This window comes from Myotis myotis, unplaced genomic scaffold (assembly GCF_014108235.1).
Source record: "Myotis myotis isolate mMyoMyo1 unplaced genomic scaffold, mMyoMyo1.p scaffold_m19_p_4, whole genome shotgun sequence".
In the NCBI taxonomy this organism is placed as follows: domain Eukaryota; kingdom Metazoa; phylum Chordata; class Mammalia; order Chiroptera; family Vespertilionidae; genus Myotis; species Myotis myotis.
The window spans coordinates 96001560-96024301 of record NW_023416346.1 but is presented as its reverse complement, the minus strand read 5'-3'; the positions used below and the strand labels follow the sequence as shown (position 1 = coordinate 96024301).

The 22742-nt window shown below is 40.1% G+C and overlaps 2 protein-coding genes and 1 pseudogene across 4 annotated transcripts in view; 1 reads left to right on the top strand and 2 right to left on the bottom strand.

Annotated features, from left to right (window-relative positions):
• Positions 1–356: 356 nt before the first annotated feature.
• Positions 357–6100, bottom strand: LOC118654460 (cytochrome c oxidase subunit 7B, mitochondrial). The gene is made up of 3 exons (XM_036305789.1): positions 5942–6100; positions 3288–3412; positions 357–559 (listed from the first exon to the last, which is right to left on the bottom strand). The coding sequence occupies exons 1-3, from the start codon at positions 5979–5981 to the stop codon at positions 485–487; spliced, it is 240 nt and encodes a 79-aa protein (XP_036161682.1). The 5' UTR covers positions 5982–6100; the 3' UTR covers positions 357–484.
• Positions 6101–12885: 6785 nt separating this feature from the next.
• The window catches only part of MAGT1 (magnesium transporter 1), a 51339-nt gene continuing 41482 nt past the window's right edge, over positions 12886–22742 (top strand). Inside the window, exons 1-2 of one of the 3 annotated variants that reach the window (XM_036304764.1) lie at positions 12976–13095; positions 20302–20447. In XM_036304764.1, coding sequence (XP_036160657.1) covers positions 20442–20447 — 6 coding nt within the window. In that variant the 5' untranslated portion in view covers positions 12976–13095; positions 20302–20441. Of the gene's footprint in view, positions 13096–20301; positions 20448–22742 lie in introns of all 3 variants that reach the window. The other 2 variants (XM_036304762.1, XM_036304763.1) reach the window with 2 other exon arrangements.
• LOC118653874 lies at positions 17119–19332 on the bottom strand (annotated as a pseudogene).

The following is a 22742-nucleotide window of genomic DNA, read 5'->3' as shown; positions in this document are numbered from 1 at the left end:
GTCCAGTGGCACCCTAAGTTCTCTTGGCAGAAGTGAAAAGGAATTAATAATGCACATTCCAAATATAAACATAAATAGGTGGTAGGAAGTAGTAGACATAACCAGGATGTGAATATCATCAAATTTTTAGCTCAAAGATTACCTAAAATAATTCTGTGATCACTTATTTATGAACTATAATTTCAGCTTACTATAAAGTCAACTTCCAGGTGATAGCCAAGTTTTCCTTTTCACACTACCTCATATAGAAAAGTTATTTATGAAGTTGTATAGCATTTTTATTTTATTAACACAAAGGTTAAATAAATGAAAAGTGGTCAAGCTTGCTTTCATTCACAAAAGAAACAAACCTACAATGAAGGTTTCAAATGTACTTTATTTCTCCAATCATGCCATATTTTAACGGGCATACAGTGCTTTCACTTGCCATCAATTATGAGTTGGTTTTGAAATTAATTCATTATCACACCAACTGGGATGGTTACTAATCTCTCCATTCCTTTGGGGTGACTCTGCCAACAGGGGACAGGTTCCATTCTATTCCAATTTGTGTTGCTGTCTGTAATTAAAAAATGCTGTCAGTTATACATGTTTAAACCAGAGCCCACTCGCCCTTAGAGACTATTTCTTAAAAGTGACAAAGGTATTCTACTCTATAAGTGAAAAAGAAATAGAAACTCATTGGGATATAGTGCCCTCCTCTAATTGCTGTACTAATTCTCTAGAGCAGTGGTTCTCAACCTTCTGGCCCTTTAAATACAGTTCCTCATGTTCTGACCCAACCATAAAATTATTTTCATTGCTACTTCATAATTGTAATGTTGCTACTGTTATGAATCCTAATGTAAATATCTGATATGCAGGATGGTCTTAGGCGACCCCTGCAAAAGGGTCGTTCAACCGCCAACGGGGTCGCGACCCACAGGTTGAGAACCGCTGCTCTAGAGCAATGCTGTTCAATAGAACTTCCTGATATGAAGGAAATGTTCTGTATCAGCATTGGCCAATACAGTAACCACTAGCCGCGTAGGACCACTTCTATAATATCCCTTCATAAAGGAGGACTTCACCTCCAAAGTGCCCCAATAACACATTTGTTCAACATCTGTTTCTTCTTCTAATTAAGTACACACACATTTTAATAGTATATCCAATTTCGGGAAGATCAAAACAAGAATGAAAAAGGCCTATTAAAGTATTGTTGTTTATTAAGGCAAATAATTTTTATCAATCAATTTTTATTAATTTCAGAGAGGAAGGGAGAGGGAGAGAAAGAGAAACATCAATGATGAGAGAGAATCATTGATTGGCTGCCTCCTGCACGCCCCACACTGGGGATTGTGCCCTTGACCGGAATCGAACCCAGGACCTTTCAGTCCGCAGGCTGACGCTCTATCCACTGAGCCAAATCAACTTATATAGCCAGGCTGGTTTGGCTGAGATGGTTGAGTGTCATCCCACACACCAAGAGGCCACCAGTTCCATTCTGGGTCAGAGCAGATTGCCCAAGTTGTGGGCTCCATCCACAGTAGGGGATGTGTAGGAGGCAGCCAATCTCATCCATGTTGCTATCTCTCTCTCTAAAAAAATAAGTAAAAACTTATTTAAAAAAAGTCAAAATAAGCCCTAGCTAGTTTGGCTCAGTGGATAGAGCGTTGGCCCAAGACTGAAGGGTCCTGGGTTCAATTCCTGTCAAGGGCTCATACCTGTTACAGCTTAATCCCAGGCCCTGGTTGGGGCGAATGCAGGAAGGAACCAGTCAATGTCTCTCTCTCACATCCTTTATCTGTGTCTCTCCCCCTCCTTTCCATTCTATCAATCAATAGAAAAATATCCTCAGGTGAAGATTAACAAATAAAAAGCAAAAACAAACAAATAAAATTAAATAAGATCAACTTATATATTTATTATAACTTCAAGACTGCTACTTTTAATCAGCAAGTTCAGTGACTAGTAAGTAGGTTAAATGTATGATATAAAAAAATTAAAATATTGAAAGCAAGTAATTTTATATCTCATCCATCATAAATATTGTACACAGTTCTGAAGGCAGAATTTTAGAAGAAAAACTAATTCAGTGAAGGAAGGTGACCCAAGATGGTGAAAACCCTGGAAACTATATAATAAAAAAAATGACAGAGAACTAAGGGTATTTAATCTTAAAGAGAAGATCCAGGACACATGATAGCAATTTTTCTAATATCTAATGCTTAATACATGGAAATAAGATCAGAATCCCTGTGTTGCAATGGAATGATTGGCAGAATATGCAGGAGGCAGATTTTTTTTTAAAGTATATTTTATTGATTTTTTACAGAGAGGAGGGAGAGGGATAGAGAGTTAGAAACATTGATCAGCTGCACACCTCCTACTGGGGATGTGCCCGCAACCAAGGCACATGCCCTTGACCAAAATCGAACCTGGGACCTTTCAGTCCGCAGGCTGACGCTCTATCCACTGAGCCAAACTGGTTAGGGCCAGGAGGCAGATTTTAATACAACGTACAATCCTTTTAAAACAGCTATACAATGCCCGGCTAGGGCGACTCAGTGGTTGAGCATCAATCTATGAAGAGATCATAGGTTCCATTCCGGGTTAGGGCACATGCCCAGGTTGACAGCTCAATCCCCAGTAGGGAGTGTGCGGTAGGCAGGTAACTGATGTTTCTCTCTATCCCTCTCCCTTCCCCTTTCTTTAAAATCAGTAAAAATATATTTTAAAAAAAATAAAACAGCTATACAACACAGAAAGGGCTGCCTTATGATCCAGTAAGCAACTTGTTACTGGAAATGTTAAGAACAGATGATGGCCTTGGCCTGTTTGGTTCAGTGGATAGAGTGTCAGCCCGTAGACTGAAGGGTCCCGGGTTTGATTCTGGCCATACCTTGGTTTCAGGCTCAATCCCTGGCCCTTATAGGGGTTCGTGTGGGAGGCAATTGGTTGATGTGTCTCTCTCACATCAATGTTTCTCTCTCTCTCTCTCTCTCTCTCTCTCTCTCTCCCTCCCTCCCTCCCTCCTTTCCACTCTCTCTAAAAAATTAATGGGGGAAAATCAATGGAAAAATATCTTCAGGTGAGAATTAACAAACATACAAAAAAGAAACAGATGATGAATGAATGCTAAATACTGAGAAATTCTTGCACTGGGTGGGTGTTATTACATTAGAAAATCTCTAAAGTCCCTCCTAACTAGAAATGAATTCTACTATGTGAAAATATTTTGAATACATGAGCTAAATGGAAATGAAAAACATAGAAACCAGAAATTATCAATCAACAGTACTTACATATGTCCATGTAGCAACACAAAAAGTGGCTCCACTAGCTAAAATAGCATTGCCATATTTGTCATGGAAATCAGGTGTCCTTTTCTGGTGGATCTGCCTTGCCATTGTTTGCTGAATGCTTCGAACTTAAAGAAAAAAATATACAGAAGCATATCTATGAATTATCAGGAAAAGAGAATGTATGTAATTGATACTGGCAAACAGGAAAGTCAAGGAAGTTAACTCTATAGTATTATGCAGTTCAATACAATGTTAAAACATATTATAGCTAAAAGTACCTTACTTTGAAAGGCATCAGAAATAAGATGAATTGACAGATGAATAGATAAATGACAAAACAAATATAGCAAAATGTTAATTGTAGAATCTATGTTGTGCGTATGTGGATGTTTATCATACAACTGTTCCAACTTTTCTGTATGTCTGAAAGTTTTCATAATAAAACAGGGGGAGTGAAGGGAGGCAGGGTCTGGGCGGAGGTGGGCAAGGGAGGGGAAATGTAATAGTGTCAGTGATAAAAGCATAGTAAAAAAAATTAAATTGATTGCTCAATTAAAAAAAAACGTTGGGGGGAAAATACAAAGAACAGGTGATGTCAATAAGATTTTTTACAAACTAGTATTTGTACCACAACTGAAACTTGGCTTATATTCATTAATTTGAATATTTATGACAAATTTTCACTCAAGTTTATTCAACAGTGCTCAACAACTTAACAACATAAAAGGGTAAATAAACTAAAAGTGAACTTCAAATGAAAGTACACTAAATGTTCATGACCTTAAAATTGCCCCCCCAAAATTCCAAAAACTAGTCTTGATTTTTAAAATAATTAGTAATGAATACATTACCATACTAAAGAAAATGGGGTATATGAAAATGTGTAAGACAAAGACTCGGTCCTCAGGTTTAAAGGAGCGTATTAGGCATGTAGACACAAATCACTATAATACAAGGAAGTAGAATGTTAGTTAAGCACTATGAATAGCAGGTAGGATTTAGTTATGTAAATGTAGGAAAGGGGAATCTGAAAAAAAGGCAGACAGAAAAGCCTAGTGTACTAGAAAACTAGTTAAATTTGGTTAAAGGACAAATGAGGTGCATGGACAAGCAATAGGGGGTAAAACGGAGGGCCACTGTTTGAGCAGAATTACCACATTAAAACTTTGCTTTTACTATTATTTTAGTAGAATGAGTTTTCAAACTGCCTCTGGAGGCACTTAGGAGGGCTTGGGAAAGAGCCAAGGCTGGAAAATGCATATTCCCAGCTGCTGTTAAATTCCTCTCCATTCTAAGTGGTAGGTCCTTATTGTTTTAGAACTTCAAAAGGTACTTATGTACTAATGGAAAGCATATTAAAGAAACGGGAATCTCAACCATTCACTAACACTTTAGTATATAAACGCTTCTGTATGATACAGTATGTTATTTCTGGATAGTTACTTGCCAATTTAATGGTTTCTTCTCTTAACTGCCTTAACATATTTTTCACCTTTAATTCGACTTGCATGAGCAAACTTACAAACATTTCATAATATATTCTGCTCTAGAGTAAAAAGTGAGTTTGTGAATTCCACATTGGAAAAAACAACCACAAGAAAGACAAATTCTTTTCCTGAGTTACAAAGCCCTATCAGCTCAAAGGGCAAAGAAATTAAATTATCAAACAATTCTGCAACACCTCAACATTCAGATCACCAAAGAGTATTTCTTTAGAGTTCTCCTCTGACAAGAAATGGTTTCATTACCACCTATTAATAATCTCATATAAAAAAAATCTCATATAATCCTCAAGAAATTTATGAGGTAGGTTTTGTTTACTAACCCCCTATTTTACAAAGAAGGGAAGTAAGGTTCAGCTTTTTGCCCAATGTGAAAGAGATAATAGGTGGGCATTTTGGATTACGAAAAAAGTCAGGCAACTACTTTTTGGTTATTGTCAAAGCTGCTTGAGTGTTCAGAAGACAGCCTAGTTATACCTCCAACAGCCCTATAAACGGAAAATAAAAACATGGCTAAAAAAACTAAATAATTGCTTAAGGTCAGTTTCATTGTAAAAACAAAACAAAAAACTACTCACTTTACTCAAGGTCACCTTCAGTGCAAATCAATCATGGAAATGACTCTCTCCAATCTAATGCATTCTAAATACGTGATGCAGCTTTCAAATTTTCCCTGTACCCTCCTAACTTTTACATAAGAAATGATCTATAAATAACAAAAACTGTGGGGCTACCACTTAGGTCGTCTCGCTGCGATGAAACCAAATGAAGAGCTAGATTTACCGCTTCCTCCATTTTGGTTACAGGAATTGGAGAGGAGGCTCTTCTATTTGAAAGGAGGAGGGGTAAATGTGCCCCCCAAAGCTAAAATTGACGAAATTACTTAAGGAACAAGAGGTGTCCACCAAACGTGTTCTTCCCTGAAATCATAAATTACTATTGAATAATGAAAAAGCAGAGCTAGGCTTTAACCCCAGTAACAGAAACAATCGGTGATTAAGCTAATGGTAAGGATATCTTCCCAATTAGTTCGGAGACTAAGCACTTACAATTAGAAGGTCTGGAAGCAGGTGGAGGGAAAGGGCAGAAGCGACCACGAGGACAAATGGATAAAAGGCCCTTGGAAATGATTTGATCACAATTTTTGCTCACCTGGGAGACGACTTAGCGCATTTTTGGCCAACGGAAACATCGTGAAGCTGGACAACACCGCAGCAACTGTAGATGCCGGTTGCTGGAACTTTGAGTCAAGTACCCTTGCGAAGAAACCTGAAAAACAAAATGGCTTTCAGTAGGACGCTTTAATGAGATTTACTGAAATCTCGCGAGAACTGTGAAAACCTATAGAATTGTAACTTCTTCAAAATGCGGAAACATAAAGGCCTTTTGGGAAATGTAGTTTCACGCTTTATAAATGAATTATGTTACACCCCTCCCCCAACCTTGAAGCCAGGTTTACGGCCCTGGAGTGCTAAAGCATTGATGTTAGACTGAGTCATCAAAGGCACCAGCTTCAGAGGCTTGAGCTTGTATCTTGCTCCACACTAGTCCTTTCAGTTCCCTCCAAACTTCCTTCACTTCTTTGATTTTTTTTTTTGTCCCTATTACTAGATACTAAGTCATTTAATTTTTACTTTTGAAACAATTTGAAATTTAGAGAAAAGTTGCAAGAATAGTAAAAACAGTACACAATTCGTGGTTAAATATTCGATGAAGCAAACGTAACTTGACTGTAGAAACTTGTTGGGTGTTCAGAGTAAAATTCTTCCACTTTTTCTTTTTTGTTAATTCTCACCGGAGGATATTTTTTCCATTGCTTTTTAGAGAAAGTGGGAGGGAGGGAGGGAAGGAGGGAGGGAGGGAGATATACTAGGTATATTGGTTACCTCCCGCATGCATCCCAACCAGGACCAGGAATCCAACACAAAAACCCTGGGTGCCCTGGCTGGTGCTCTAACCACTTAGCAAACCGGCTAGAGCCACTTTTTCTTTATGTTTGGAAATTTTCATAATAAAACATTGATGGGGGAGAATTCCTGTATACACATTACCAAGATAAAAACTTGTTAATATTTTGCCACATGTGTTCTCTCTCAGCATTTCTATACATGAATACATATATATACAGGGTGTCCCAAAAATGTATACATAGTTTAACAGCTGATAGTTCAATTGATGTTTCTTTCCTTTCTGATTTAACCCATTTGAAATAATAATTATTCAAAGTGTGTTTACATTTTGGGGGACACCCTGTATAAGTGTGTGTGTGTGTGTTGTGTGTGTGTGTGTGTGCTTGCTTTTTTTCTGAACCATTTGAGAATAACACACATGCATGGCCTTTACCATTAATACATCAGGGTTCATTTTGAAAGAATAAGATATTCTCTTACATAACACAGTACAGTTACCAAACTCAGAAATTGTCATAATGATACAATATAGCTTGTATTCCAATTTTACCAGTTGTTCCAATGTTTCCATCCAGAATTCAATCCAGGTCCTTGTATTGAATTTAATTGTCATGTATCTTTAGTCTCCTTTTACTTTTTATTTTTAAGCTTTCTTTATTTTTGGTTTTTATTTATTTAAATAATTTATTTCGATTACAGTTGACAAATTATTATGTTAGTTTCAGGTGTACACCACAGTGATTAAATTGAACAGTTCCTCAGCCTTTCTTTGTCTTTCATGGCATTAATTTATTTCTCACTAAGTTTTATTCTTGCAGTTTTACATATGAAGTAAGTGTGGTAAAGAATCCTTCAATGACTTCTGAAAGATCAAGATCAGGCAATTCTAAGTGGAAGGATTGGTAACTGAACCTCTGATGCCACACAGGTCTGTGCTCTGTCATAGTTCTGAAGAGTACAAGACAGTTATTTTGTAAAAGTTCCTTCAAATTGTATGTCTTGATGTTTCCTCATAATTAGATTCAGTTTATGTATCTCTGGCAGGAATACTACATAACAGATGTGTCTTCTTAGGACATCTTAATAGGAAGCAAGTAATATTAGATTGGTAATGCCAACTTTAATAATTTGGTTGAAGGAGTGGCCTTCAAGTTCCTACACTATAAAATTACTATTTTTCCCCTTGTAATTAAAAACATGAAGAATACATAGAAAATATGTAAATATCCTGTTTTTCATGAAACTTTTTTGTTTTTATTTATTTTCCTTTCTTTATCAAACTTTCACCCACTAGTTTTTGTATCCATTGATGATTTTTGCCTAAATTGATTATTAGTTTGAAAATTGCATAAAAGGTTATTTTTTATTATTCTTTCTATATTTAATTGTGTATGTTCTACTGTAAAGATAAATTTTATCTTCTCTATTTATTCATTATCAGTATGGATTTATTAATCGAATAGATTATAATCCATTCGGATTTATTTTAATTAACAATAATGCCAGATGTGGTCAGTAGGATTCCCTTCCAGCTGGCTTATATGTATGTCTTTTTTGATGTCTCCATAATTTTTTTAGCACGTTTTTATTTTCTGACACAAGATGTTCAAGGCTCATCTTGTACTTTCCTTTCCTCAGCACTGGAATCAGCCATTTCTCTAAGAACCCTTAGTTTCTTTTAGGGATGGCATTTAGCAACCTAGATTTGGCACTAGGTGTGCTCATTGATATTAAAGTGTCATTAATTTCTAGTCCTTTTAGTGAATAGAGCTAGGAATATATCTTGTGAATGATAAATTTGTACTAATATGTACCTCCAATTCCAGTACAACCCCCAAAAGTTCTTCTTTACTTTTCCTCATTTCATATTTGTAGCTCCCTTCTTCCACAGTGAGAATCCTGGTTCTCAGCAACTTCAATGTTTTTACATATTATATTACACACAACATATTGTCAGAATAGCTCCACTCATATCACTAAAAAATAAACCTACTTAGTAGAGTTCAAGATTTGCTTGTGCTTTTTTTTTCTTTAGAGTAATGGTATATAATCACAGTAGTGTGTTCATATTCAAATTAGTTTTTTGTTTAATGTGGTTGTTTCTCATTTGAAATAGTCAGGCTCCCCCTTTTTCTGTTTGTATTTGATTTAAGTTATTTTCCCATTCTTACTGATTTTATTTGTAAAATTTAAAATTTATTTATTTATTTTAAAATATGTTTTTAAGGATTTTTAGAGAGGGTAAGGGAGAGGAAAAGGGGAAAAGGAGAAGGAGAGGGAGAGAGAGAGAAACATTGATGTGAGAGAAAAACGTTGATTGGTTGCCCCCCCCATAGGCACCCAAACCTGGGCATGTGCCTTAACCAGAAATCTAACTGGTATACCTTATGTGCATTGAGCATCTGCCCCCTGGTGGTCAGTGCTCTCATAGCAACCGGTCATTCAGCCGTTCGTTTGATTTGCATATTACTCTTTTATTTTTTTAAAAGTGTATTTTATTGATTTTTTACAGAAAGGAGGGAGAAGGATAGAAAGTTAGAAACATCGATGAGAGAGAAACATCGATCAGCTGCCTCCTGAACACCCCCTACTGGGGATGTGCCCGCAACCAAGGTACATGCCCTTGACAGGAATCGAACCTGGGACCCTTGAGTCCGCAGGCTGACGCTCTATCCACTGAGCCAAACCGGTTAGGGCTTACTCTTTTATTATATAGGAGGATACTTTACCAGAAAATAAAAACAAAACAAAAAGAATGGGAGCAGGTTCCTGGCTTCCACTCTGGCCTATGAAATAAAAACTTTGAGAAGAAGAGACAGGGATGCAGTAGAAACCGGCAAGCTCTCCAGGTGACTGATATAAAAAATTAAGAATACTGATACAGACCACATGCAATACACCTTGTTTTATCCCTTTACAGCAACCTACACTTTGCACTTTGTGATCAGCTTGTAATTTGGCCAAAAGCTTCAGGAGGGCAGGAACTATGCTGTCTTGTTCAGTGTCGTGTGCCCAGCATCTAGTATAACACCTGGCTTAGAGTGGCACTCAGTGTATATTGACTGACCTACTTTATTTGAACATGAGTCTTATATTCCTGGTTTGTAAATTTAGTATAATAATTATCTTGAGTGGTGACATGAAAGTTTGAGATAACACTACACATAAAGAACCTCTTACCATGTCTGATGCATAGCAAGAGTTTGATCACCAGAAGTGCATTTTTAATATTATTTGTGTTGTTTTTAGGAGGAGAAAGATTATATTCTGGATTTACATCAGGAGTGACAGAAAAAAAAGAATATTTCAATTACAAATAGTGCTGAAATAAACAACTGTGCACATATATTCTCTTAATACTAGAAGTATAATTGCTGGATCAAAAGGTAAACGTGCCCCTGGTTGGTTTGGCTCAGTAGATAGAGTGTTGGCCCATGGGGACTGAAAGGTCTTGGGTTCACTTAGGGTCAAGGTTGTGTGCCTCTGTTACAGGTTCGATTCCTGGCCCTGTCGCTTCTCTCTGTCTCTCCCCCTCCCTTCCACTCTCTCTAAAAATCAATGAAAAAATATCCTCAGGTGAGGATTTTTAAAAAAAGTAAATGCATTTGCATTTTTTTTAGATATTGCCAAATTACCTTTCATAGATGCAGCACTTTGCATTCCCACCAGCAATGTATGAGGATGCCAATTTTCCCACAGCCTTGATAAAAGCTTCTACTGAATTTTGCCAAGTGAGATAATGAATGTCTTTGTATACTTTAAAAATTTACCTTACTTTTTATATGTCAAATTTACATGCAGTAAAACTTGCTTTTTTTGGGTGTACAGTTCTGTGAGTTTTGACAAGTGCATAGGAATGTGTAGCCACTCTAACAATTAAGGACAGAACAGTTTCAAATCACAAATATATGTGGCCCTTCTTCCAACCTCCAGCACCTGATATCCACTAACCTGTTCTTTTCCTATGAGTTTGCCTTTTCCAGAACATCATATAAATGGAATCATACTGTATGTCTCATTGTATTTTTCTTATTTTGAATGTCTGTAAACATTTTTAATTTTTAAAATATCTCTCGATTACATCTCTTTTTTTAAAATACATTTTTACTGATTTCAGAGAGGAAGGGAGAGGGAGAGAGAGAGAAACATCAGTAATGAGAGAGAAGCATTGATTGGCTGACCTCCTGCATTCTCCCTACTGGGGATCCAGCCCGCAACCTGGGCATGTGCCCTTGACTGGAATCGAACCCGGGACCCTTCAGTCTGCAGGCTGACACTCTGTCCACTGAGCCAAACCAGCTAGGGCTCTATTGTATCTCTTCACTTCAGAACCAGCTGTTTTCTTTTCTATACTCACTTTCTTGACTCTTCAACATAATGACATTATTTTCCTCTGTGTGCCTGAGTTTACCAGCAGAGCGTAAAAGAATAGTCTGATGATGTTCCACATTATCAAAACAAATCTAAATTACAGGCAATTGATTTTATTGTGTTTTTCCTCTTGAATATATTATTATTCCCTATTAAAATCATCCCAGTTTTACAACTCACTATGATAAACATACCCGGGCCAAATAAATGGAAACTTCTTCAGTTATGTAGGGTTTCTATTATGTTTTATTTTTATTTTATTTTTTAAAATATATTTTATTGAATTTTTACAGAGAAGAAGGGAGAGGGATAGAGAGCTAGAAACATCGATGAGAGAGATCGATCAGCTGCCTCCTGCACGCCCCCCAGTAGGGATGTGCCCGCAACCAAGGTACATGCCCTTGACCGGAATCGAACCCCGGACCCTTGAGTCTGCAGGCCAACGCTCTATCCACTGAGCCAAACCGGTTCGGCTCTATAATGTTTTAGATAGGGTAATTGGACGTTTAATGAAAGTTATGACACAAATAACTTTAAAAAGACAGAAGTGTTTCCTTACAACCTTAGTTTTGCACCCATCCGCCAAACAAAAAGTCCCTGTTGATGCCTCAAGTAATAAGTGTGCTAAAAGAAAATGGAATTTATTTAGGGAAAGGGGATGGGAGATGGGATATCCAAAGGGAAGGACTGCACAGCACCCAGCCAAGGGGTCATCAGGTAGATGATAACACCCAGGAGCGGGGGTTTCTTCCTTATATACTGTCCCTGGTGGGAAACTTGCCTTCAGTGGGTTTGGAGGCTGAGCTGGTGGGCTTGGAATGTGGATGGAATGCAGGTGTGCAATCAGATGCCTCCAGGACAGTTTCTATTCCTTGTATGGTCTGACTCTTGGTGTCCAGCGAGTTTTTCTTGGTCTTTTGTTCTCCTGTGGCAGGAAGCTTACAAATAGCCCTTAAGGACTGTATTGCCCTACAGTCCTAACAATAAGAAGTTTAACTTTTAAAATGTAATGAATAAACAAGAACTTTAAAAATGACTTTGTTTATTTTTTATTTATTTTTTATTTTTTTACACTAAACAACCTACAGGGCTGTTTTCTCTAAAAATGACTTTGATGTCCGCCCTGTTCAGCACCTCCCTGGGACACAAAAGGTATTCAACAAGCACTTACTTGTTTACTTTTAAAAATCTCACTCAGTGATATTAAGTATATTTTTGCTTTCCTGCTATATATATATATATATATATATATAATTGATTTTAGAGAGGAAAGGATAGAAACATAAATGATGAGAATCATTGATCGACAGCCTCCTGAATGCCCCCCACTGGGTATCGAGTCCCCAACCTGGGTGTGTGTCCAGACCTCTTGGTGATAGGTTAACGCTGAGGCAACTTTCCTGCCTTTTAAAATTATTATTTTGATTTGAAATATTTTGGTGGTAGAATGAGGGACTAAGAAAGATCCTATCAATCACATGGCTAGGTCCAATTTTTCTACAATATTACACGAAAGAGGTGGACTTCAGACTTCTAAATGAATCTCCGCGAAAAAGTCCCCATTTTATCAAGCTTAAGCCATCTTGGGCTCTGAAAAGCCGCAAAGCCTCTCAACTGCGCATGCGTGTTCGAAGAGCCCCGAAGCGCGACTTATTTCCGTAAATGAAAGGGCGAGGCAGCATCCTAGCGGACCAATGAAAAACTTCCAGATTATCCTTTTTCTATTGGCTAACAGACACCAATTAGAAGTGAATCGTCTTTAGCGGGTGTCTCACAGTTGAGCGCCCTGACGTAATGTGAGAGGTCCACTGGTAAGGCTGAGCTAGACCAATGAGGAGGGCCATGGGGCTGGCTTGCTTGTTCTCACGCCCAACCAGCAGACCCAGCCGAGGAAAGTTTCCTTTATCAGGGAGAGGAGCAAACATGGCAGCGCGTCCGTGGGTTTGGTGTGTCTCTGCAACCATTGCAGTGGCCCTGCTGCTCCTATATGGGGTTCCCTCAGCCTCTGCCCAAAGAAAGAAGGAGGTGAGGATGCTGTTTTCAGCAACACGGGCTTTTCCCAATGAGTGGGGCTTGAGAGGGTCTGTTCTCTCCTTCCTGACTCCTTTCCCCGTCGGTTCTGTCTTAGGTGCCTCCAATTCCGCCCTTTTGGGAGTTGGGGGGTTTGCGAGAGAAGAAACTTAACTGCTTGTGTTCTGGGGATGTTGAGTCTGAGAGTGGGTTTGGGTATGTGACACCTTGGCTTCTCTAGGCCTGTGCGTGTACACAGCTACAAGTTTCGATACTTTTTTGAGTATGGGCCCTATCAGGTGGTGGGGGAAGTTCGACTTTAGGTCCAGCGGGTAGAATATCTAGTCTTCTGCTGTCAGAAGATGTAACTCCCGTTATAGACGCCTAAGAACAGTTTATAGCATTTCCACTTCAGATATGTAAGACAAGAAAAAAGAGAAATGTAAGACTTAAACTGAAGAGCAAAACTATGCCAGGTTTATCAAACTGTCCAAATAATTCAAATCAATTCATGGGAGTGAAAGCTATTAAACCATTTTCAGTCATTTAACAAATATCAAGCGTGCCAGGCACTATTCTAGGAGCTTGATATTCATAAGTGAACAAAACTAAGATCCCTCCTTGTGAAATTTACTGGTTTTAGCGAGTGGATGAGATAACAATATTCTTTATTCACAATTAAGCAATCCAAACAGGAATTTTAACACTGTTGAAATACTAGAGACTTAGAGCCATATGCTCTTAGAGCTTTACAGTTACTAGCAATAGTTTATGCTCTCCAGTTTTATTTTTTATAGATGAGGAAGACCGAGTGCTAACCTTACACAGTTAAATTGCAGAACAAGACCTAAAATCCTAGGCCAGTCTCATGCTATTTCCTGTACATTTCTGTGCTTCCTCTAATACACAATACCTGTGCATGTGCTTTTAAAATCCCATTTAAACATCTCTGATGCTTGTCAACTTGAGCTGAATTTAAAAAGATCCCATCTTTTGTTTCTGAATATTTGAACTATTCCCTAAGCGGGGGGCGGGGGGGGGGGGGAGACAAGCTGGCAATTTAAAATGGTTCCTTATTAGCTTGGCAAAAAGTAAAATAAAAAAATATACATTTTTTTAAAGGTATGGTGAAGTGAGCAGACTCATATACTGGAACTAGAAATTGATGTGGTTTTTTAGGAGGGATCCAAGCCATTTTTACATGTAAAACAACATGTAGAGAGCAATACGTACTTTTATATTCTGGATGCCTTTTATGTTAAAAATAATGCTATATATAAATGCATATATATATTATATATATATATATAAAATGAAACTTTTGTAAGAATACACATCAATCTGTTAACAGTGGTTGTTGTTGGACAGTTGGGATTGTTCATTAGGGAAACACTTTCACTTTTTACCTTATGTACCTGTATTGTCTGAATTTATATGACCACTTTAAAAAAATATATATTTTTATTGATCTCAGAGAGGAAGGGAGAGGGAGAGAGATAGAAACATAATGATGAAAGAGAATCATTGATTGGCTGCCTTCTGCATGCCCCCCACTGCGGATCGAGGCCACAACACAGGCATGTGCCCTTGACTGGAATCGAACCCGGGACCTTTCAGTCCACAGGCCCGCCCTCTATCCACTGAGCAAAACCAGCTTGGTCCACTTATTTTTTTAAATCTGCAAATGAAGATTTTAAAAAGCTATTTAGCCCTGACTGGTTTGGCTCAGTGGATAGAGCATCGGCCTGTGGACTGAAGGGTCCCAGGTTCGGTCTGGTCAAGGGCATGTACCTTGATTGCGGGCATATCCCCAGTGGGGGATGTGCAGGAGGCAGCTGATCAATGTTTCTCTCTCATCGATGTTTCTAATTCTCTATCCCTCTCCCTTCCTCTCTTTAAAAAATCAATAAAATATTTTTAACAAAAAGCTATTTAAAAAAATAAAAGCTAGTTAAGATATTTATTCATTTAATCTCTCATTGAGCTAGAAGCAGAAGGGCCTAGTAGGAGATAAATTATTTTTAAAAGGAATAAGCAGCCCTGACCGGTTTGGCTCAGTGGATAGAACGTCGGCCTACGGACTCAAGGATCCCAAGTTCGATTCTGGTCAAGGGCATGTACCTTGGTTGCGGGCACATGCCCCGTGGAGAGTGTGCGGGAGGTGGCTGATAGATGTTTCTCTCTCATCGATGTTTCTAGCTCTCTCTCTCTCTCTCTCTCCTTTCCTCTCTGTAGAAAATCAATAATATATATATATATATATATTTTTAAAAGGAATAGCAATGAGTTATATACTTTAAAATGGTTAACATAGTGGATTTTATGTTATGTAAATGTTATATCAAATTTTTTTAAAAAAGGAATCAGATTTTAACTCCCTTTTCATCATGCCCACTGTTCACACCCTATCGATCACTCTCACAAATCTTGACTGGTCATCTTTAAACCCATCCTTCATAGTGTTGCCAGAGATGCAAATGAAAATCTGAAAACCTTTTCACCTTTTTTGCAAAGTATAAAAGGTTTTCTGTAGCCTGTACCTGGTCTGCTTTTTCCAGTCTCATCTCAGTCCCAGCTTCTCCTGTGCTAGTCATATTGAATTCCCTGACTGCCTTGATCGTCTGTACTCTGTCTATACTTGCTGGAATTCTGCTGGAGAATCTCCCTTCTCACTCACCCCACCCCCTTTCCTGAGGTTTCCTACTCTTCAAGTCTTAGCTCAAACATTACTTTTTTCCTTAACTAAGTTTTTCCTGGTTCTTCCACATGAATTGAGATCATTTCAGCACATTGTATTATAATTGTTTATATACCAGTCTTTCCCATTAGACCAGTGGTTCTCAACCTTCTGGCCCTTTAAATTCAGTTCCTCATGTTGTGACCCAACCATAAAATTATTTTTGTTGCTACTTCATAACTGTAATGTTGCTACTGTTATGAATTGTAATTAAATATCTGATATGCAGGATGGTCTTAGGCGACCCCTGTGAAAGGATCATTCGACCGCCAAAGGGGTTGCGACCCACAGATTGAGAACCGCTGTATTAGACTGTGAGCATCTTGAATACACACACTTTTAAATTAATATTCTTTCCCTAGCAGTGTCTTTCAGAAAGGTCCTCAGTAAACATCCAATTAATTCATTAACTGTGTGCATAGAATCACAAATCTGTTCTTACACTTGCAGGTTTGTTTAGGTTTCAAATTCTAAAATTGGATTTTCTCATCAGTAAGCAAGGGATTAATATCAGCTGGTAAATGTATTTTAGTTTTTACCCCTTTACTCTCTAATTGAGGATGTTTTAGGCTTTTAAAAAAGATTATGGTGATACTAGTTAGAGACAGTTTAAAAATATAGATGTTTTATAGTGGAACACTTAGGTGTTTTTTTGTCCATATTTGAAAATTTTATTTTAAAAAATCCCAGGTCTCTCTACCAGAATATATTTGGCTTTTAATAGAGGGTAATGTATGATCTTATAATCAAAGTATTATTTTTTATTTTATTTTTATTTTGAGAGTAAATTTATTCTTATTTTTTATATGTTTTTATTGATGTGGGAGAGAGAGAGAGAAAAAAACATCGATCTGCCGACTCCTACACAACTCCTATTGGGGATCGAGCCTGAAACCCTGGCATGTGCCCCTACTGGGAATCGAACCTGTGACCTCTCAGTGCATGGGACAACTCTAAACCAACTGAACCACACCGGCCAGGGTGAGAGTACATTTATTAAAGCTGGGGACAGTGAAATAAGGAAGGGCTTAGGATAGAAGAATTGACAGAAGAGAGACTAGGTGGGCTGCTTTGGTTCTCTAGAAATATTATAGGAAAGAAATGAGTCAAGATGGGGCTGCTTTGGCTCGCTGGAAAGTCAGAGAAAAGGGGCCTTGGAGACAGGTTCAGGGGGTTAGCCTGGGATGAGCTGCTGCTGCCCATTGTTTCCCTAGTAGAAAGTCTCATGGGCACCCTTAGAGTTTGAGAGATGCACACCTGAGAGGGAAGAAAGGTGTGGGCATGGCTCCTGGGATGGAGAGCTTGCCCAATTTATCTTTTTTTTTTTTTTAGGAAAATACCTTTATTATTTTTGAAATGTTCCAATATTCAATGTAAAAACCATGATAGTGGCTTTTTCACTTCACAAATTATAGAAAATTAGTTTCCCCATTCCTTACAGAAACCTCCGCATCCCCACCAATAAGACAGGGCTCCATTATGGCTGAAGCAGGGCAGGGAGGAAGGGCAGAGAATACGGCAAGTAGAACCAAAGCTCTCTGGGCAGCCAGGGGCTTTTCCTGCCCAGTTTGAGTCCCAAAGACCTGTGACCCCCCTCTGAGGCAAGCTCAGTCCACGCATATCTGTGACACACTGAGGCAGGCCTCTGTCTTGAAGGCTGACAGTGGCAGAGGGCCTACGGCGTGGCACTTGTGGCTGGCAGACCACAATCAAGGCAGTTTCATGAGAGATAGGAGGCAGGCCTGCAGCTATAATTAGCAGTTAGTAATTTTTAGAAAAAGACACTTGAGTTGCTCACTGTTAGGTTTGTATTTTTTAATCAGAAGTCTGACTCCTTCCTTTCTCATCCATGGTCGGTCACGGGGTTACAGCTGCAGCAGAATGCTGTTTGTTGATTTGAAAAAACTGAAAATATTTTGTACTTACAAAGGTGGATGGAATTCAAAAACCGATCCCCACCAATTTTTATGAGAAACATGACTATTCCTCTTGAGCGTCTCAAGTCAAAACAAGGCAACCGCCTAGTGATTTATCGTCCCCCCTACGCATTTTCCGCCTCCCAGAAGGCATTAGAAAAAGGGCCAATGTCCGCCAGGAGCGACTGTAAACATACCACTGACAGCTTGGACACTTTGTTTTTAAATGCAGCAGGACTTTTTCCTTTGGCCCTGATGGAAAAGCCAACTCCCTAGGGCTGTTTAGGCAGGAGCAGACAGGAGGGCTCCCCAAAACCTATGAGTGAGGGCCCAGTGATCCCCATTGGCCGGAGTGTGGCTGGAGCATCATCAAAGGCAATCGATACATTTATGGCATATGAAAATTGTCCTGTGGTCCCCAACTGGCCCCCAGGCTCAACCTGGCTGGATGCGGGGCATGGGAGGTACAAAACAAGGCACATGGTGGAGGTGGTCCCCACTCCCGGCCCAGAAAGATTATCTCTTCACATGATTCCAAAAGTGTTGGAAAGTGGAGGAGTTGATGACACTCACTATGAGCAGCAGCAGCAGGTACAGGAATATGACCGTAAACCAATGGCTGGAAAACCAGGACAGCTGGCTTGAAGCCCTCTTGGCCTGCTTCTGTGAGTACACCAGCAGGTACTTCATTCGCAGGAGCTGGTTGTTGGTGACCACAAAGTACTTTGGAGGGATGTCTCCTCCTTCACTGTGCTTGATTCTCGCTCTCCTGCGATCTGTCTCCTTGGAATCTTTCTTCTTGGTTTGGCACTTGACATCTGGATGGTCTATGACCTCACACACAGCCACACAGCTGAGGATGGGGCCAAGGAGGCTACGCTGCCACCCATAGCCATGGGGGCTATAAATGAGGGCCAGGCTCAAGTCACTGGTGAGGTAGGTCCCTTCCCAGAACAAGGATGTCTTGTTCAGGTGGCAGTGCAGGCCATTGTGGATGATGGAATGGAAGTTTTCTAGGCGGCTCCCATGGAAGGCGTAGATTAGGTCTCGTTCTCCTTTGGTCTCATAAAATTTGGCATTTGCTGAGTCCGAGTACTCGATTTCAAATAGGAAGTCCAGCACAGGGACAGGAGTGTGAGGGGCACCAGTCAGCTTTTGGATCTTTTCAAACTCTGACTTCCCACACTGTGGACTGTCAGGACCTTTGAGGATAAAATCCAGCTCAGTAGGTCCCAGGCCCCTTTGTCTTTATCTTCAGAGGACTAGAGAAGCTCTTTCGGGTTGGGTAACTTGCTGGCATCTGCAAGCAGGGCCTCAAAGTCCTTGCAGTCATGGCGGGCATAGGACGTGGGAAAAGGCTGCAGCGCGGAGTCCCGCCTGTAGCTCTGCAGGGCCGAAGTGAACAGACTGCACCGCAGATCCGCCGCCAGCGTGTCTCTGGCCGCCGCCTCCCTGACGGCCGCCCAGCCTGCGGGCTGCATCCTGGGTGGCGGCGCGTGGCCTGAGGGGAGACACAGCGGTTGAGGAGCGAAGGCTGTGCCTGGGGCCAGAGGGGAGTGGGGTTGCCAGGCCTGGGGTGGAGCTAGGCGGGATGGCAGGGGTGAGAACATGCTAACGTGTGTCCCCTATGAGGGTCCTGGGGGTCCTGGCCTGGGCGCTCGCTGCCGGGGGAGACGGGCCGGTAGAGGAGAGGGACCGGTCAGGGCTGTAGATAATGGGGCCTTGTGTGTGTGTATGTGGGGGTGGGGGGGGGGTCTATGACATGGGATGAGCCCACAACGGCGGGAACGTGCTGACCCGTGTCCTCCGCAGGGGTGTGGGGCTGGGGGCACACCCAGGGGGTACCGCGGGCAGAGACCCCTCCTCCCGCGGCGCGAGGCTGCGGCACCGCGGGTGCTTTCCTGTCCCGCCTCCGGCCGGGCGCACCGAAGCCCCGAGCTCGCCCGGCTGCCCTGGGCGCCGCCTGCGTTCCGCCAGCGGTACAGTCCGCTCACCGAGTCCTGCCCGCCCGAGGGGCTCGGCGCCTCGCGCACTCGGCCTACCTCCCTTCCCGGCGCCGCGCTCCCCCAGCTGCTCCCCAATTTGTCTTTTTTAAAAGACGTGGCTTTGTGGCATCAGCCCTTGAAGGAAGGGTCGAGGGAGGGTCCAGTGCCCTGCCCCTGTCAGGGGCGAGGTTGGGAGTCATTCAATAGATATCTCTCTCACACATTGAAGTTTCCCCCTTCCTGTTCCTTCCTCTCCTTCCCTTCCACTCCTTCTAAAAATCAATGGAAAAAAATACCTTCGGGTGAGGATTAACAACAACAAAAAGAAGGCTCCCCTAAATGAATGTAATTAAAAATCACTCAAGTTTCTCATGGTTGTGTGTTGTTAAATGTAATGCTACCCTACTTACCTGATTACACCTGTAGCAATGTTTTCACTGGAATGTTGACTTATTCTCTATTATTTATTCAATGCCTTCTACATGTCAGGCACTATGGTTTACGTGCATTATCTATAAACCTTACAATAACACTACAGGGTATTAACCCCTTTAAATTTATTTTTATTTTATTTATTTATTAGTCTGAACCCCTTTTGAAAGATGAGGAAACTGATGCTAAGCAAAAGGAAGGTTTGGGGCTTGTTCAAAGAAGCACAACTCTAGAGAATGAGCTGGGATTCCACCCCTGGTCTGCTTCCAAAGCCTATGCTCTCTGCTAGGCATGAAGGTTTGTTTTGCAGTGACTTGTTTTATTTTTATGGTGAATTATTCCCTCCATGTGGTAGAAGACAAGTTGCTTGTCCTCGCATCTGGTGGTGTTTTAGGGGGGCAACATGATAACAATGAAAAAGTATGGTATTTGATAAAATTGTCCATGTTTCTTGATCTACTTCTGGGAATCTGTACTAAAGAAATAACATGAAATATGGAAAAGAGTTGAATACACAAAGCATACTGAAGCATAATAAAAATGGTCATAGTAATGGTAGGATATCAGATAGTTCCCCTCCCTGTTCTCAGTTCTCCAAAAAATTTTGTAAAATTTAAAGAGCATGTGTGTTAATACAACCAAAGTAATCTTAACAAGTTTCTGTCTCACTTTCCTTATCAGTAGAATGGGAAAATGCCTATTTCTTTGAATATCGTGAAAATTAAATGAGATGAAAGCTATAAAGTGCCAAATGAAATACCTGGCATGTAGAAGACATTAGATGAATATTAGAGAATAAAATAAGAATGTGTTCCTCTGCTGTAGTAAAATGTTTTCTCAATTGATCTTTTTGTAGTGTTTTTATGAGGATTGTTCAGAAAATGAAATTACCTGCATATTTTGACAAGGCAGGCTTTATTGGAAAAACTTGTACTTTCTCTGGCATTGCCTTGAGAACTGACACGTGAATGTGTCACATGCAAAACTCCTGCAATTCTTTAGCAAATACCTTATTACTAAGAACCAAAGGCTCAGTAAGTGTTGCAAAACAAGTTGAGACACTCCCCAATAATAAAACATCAATGAGGGGACAGTGGTATATTTTAGCCCTGTCCAGGAAGTAGGTGAACTGAGAATGGAGAGATAGCATTTAAGGATTAAATCTGCACTCTGCTTATCGTCTCCTTCAGTCATTACCTGCCAATTATGTTTCCAGGTCTGTTCAGTCTCATAATATAAGGATCGAGTTGGAAAGTTATTGCTTAACTAGGAAATTTATTTTACTAGTGTCTAAAGACTAGTGGATGATTAGGAAAGCTAAAAATATGAAGAATTTTTAAATATACCCTGATGGTCTAAAACACAAGTATGTACAATCAAATCAGTTTGGGGGAAAGGGTCATACATTTCAGAGGAATTCAGACTGGTGGTGCTTAGCTTTATTACATCTGAAATTCAGAAGAAATCTTAATAGCAGGATCATATTTTAGCTTTAAATGATAATAGATTCCTATATGCTGTTTTTTCTGAGTGATATTCACTGACAGAAGGGGAATTTGTAGTTGTTAAGGCTTAATCTACTAATTTAGTTAAAATTGAGATAAATATTATGCAAGCAGATAGAATAAAATTAAACATCTCACTGCCCTTTCTTGGCCCTCTTAATCTCTGTAGTCCTAAAAATTTTCTCATATTGATTATTACTAACAGGATTAGATATATTAATTGACTTCATGTTAGTGGGATTGTTGTGAGACCATACTAATTTAAATATTCAAGAGAGCCCTGGCCGGTTTTCTCAGTGGTTAGAACCTTGGCCTTCAGACTGAAAAAGGGTCGTGGGTTCGATTCCCATCAAGGGCACATACCTTAGTTGCAGTTCGACTGCTGGCCCTGGTCAGAGCACGTGTGGGAGGCAGCCAATCGATGTGTCTCTCACATCAATGTCTCTCTCTCTCTCTCTCTCTCTCTCTCTCTTTCCCCCTCCTCCCTTCCAGGCTCTCTAAAAATCAATGGGGGAAAAATATCCTCCAGTGAGTTAAAAAAAATGTTTCAAGAGAAGAGAAAGACTAAGTTACTTAACTTTGTTGATATTATGTTTTAATTATGAATGTTGCTGTTCTTTTTGTTTTATTTGAATGGTTGAAAATGTACTCCAAGTAATGTACTCCATAAAGGGGGAAAATGGATTGTGAAAGTCTTTGCTAAAAAATTTATAGAGGAAAACCAAGATGGCGGCATAGGTTAACGCCGGAGATTGCTGCCTCGAACAACCACTTCAAAAAAACAACTAAAAGATGGAACGGACATCATCCAGAACCACAGGAAGGCTGGCTGAGTGGAAATTCTACAACTAGGAGGAAAGAGAATATCATACCCAGACTCAGAGGAGGCGCAGTGCTGAAGTGAAATACTAAGGTGCGGAGTGCACGCGGAGCGGGCTGGAGGCGGAGGGCGTGGTTGTTGTTTTCAATCGGGAGGGAGTTTCAGACTCTGAGCTCCAGATCCGGGCGAGTCTCTAGGGACCCAGACTCAAACGGGAGAAGCAGGACTGTCTGGCTTCAGTCGGAACTCGAAGGCAGCTTTCTCTCA

Coding starts and splice junctions, on each gene's coding strand:
- LOC118654460 (XM_036305789.1), bottom strand. CDS start 5,981: ATGTTTCCGTTGGCCAAAAATGCGCTAAGTCGTCTCCCAG. Junction 3,413..5,941: donor TGCGCTAAGTCGTCTCCCAG/GTGAGCAAAAAT, acceptor TTTTTCTTTAAG/TTCGAAGCATTCAGCAAACA. Junction 560..3,287: donor GTGTTGCTACATGGACATAT/GTAAGTACTGTT, acceptor TTTTAATTACAG/ACAGCAACACAAATTGGAAT.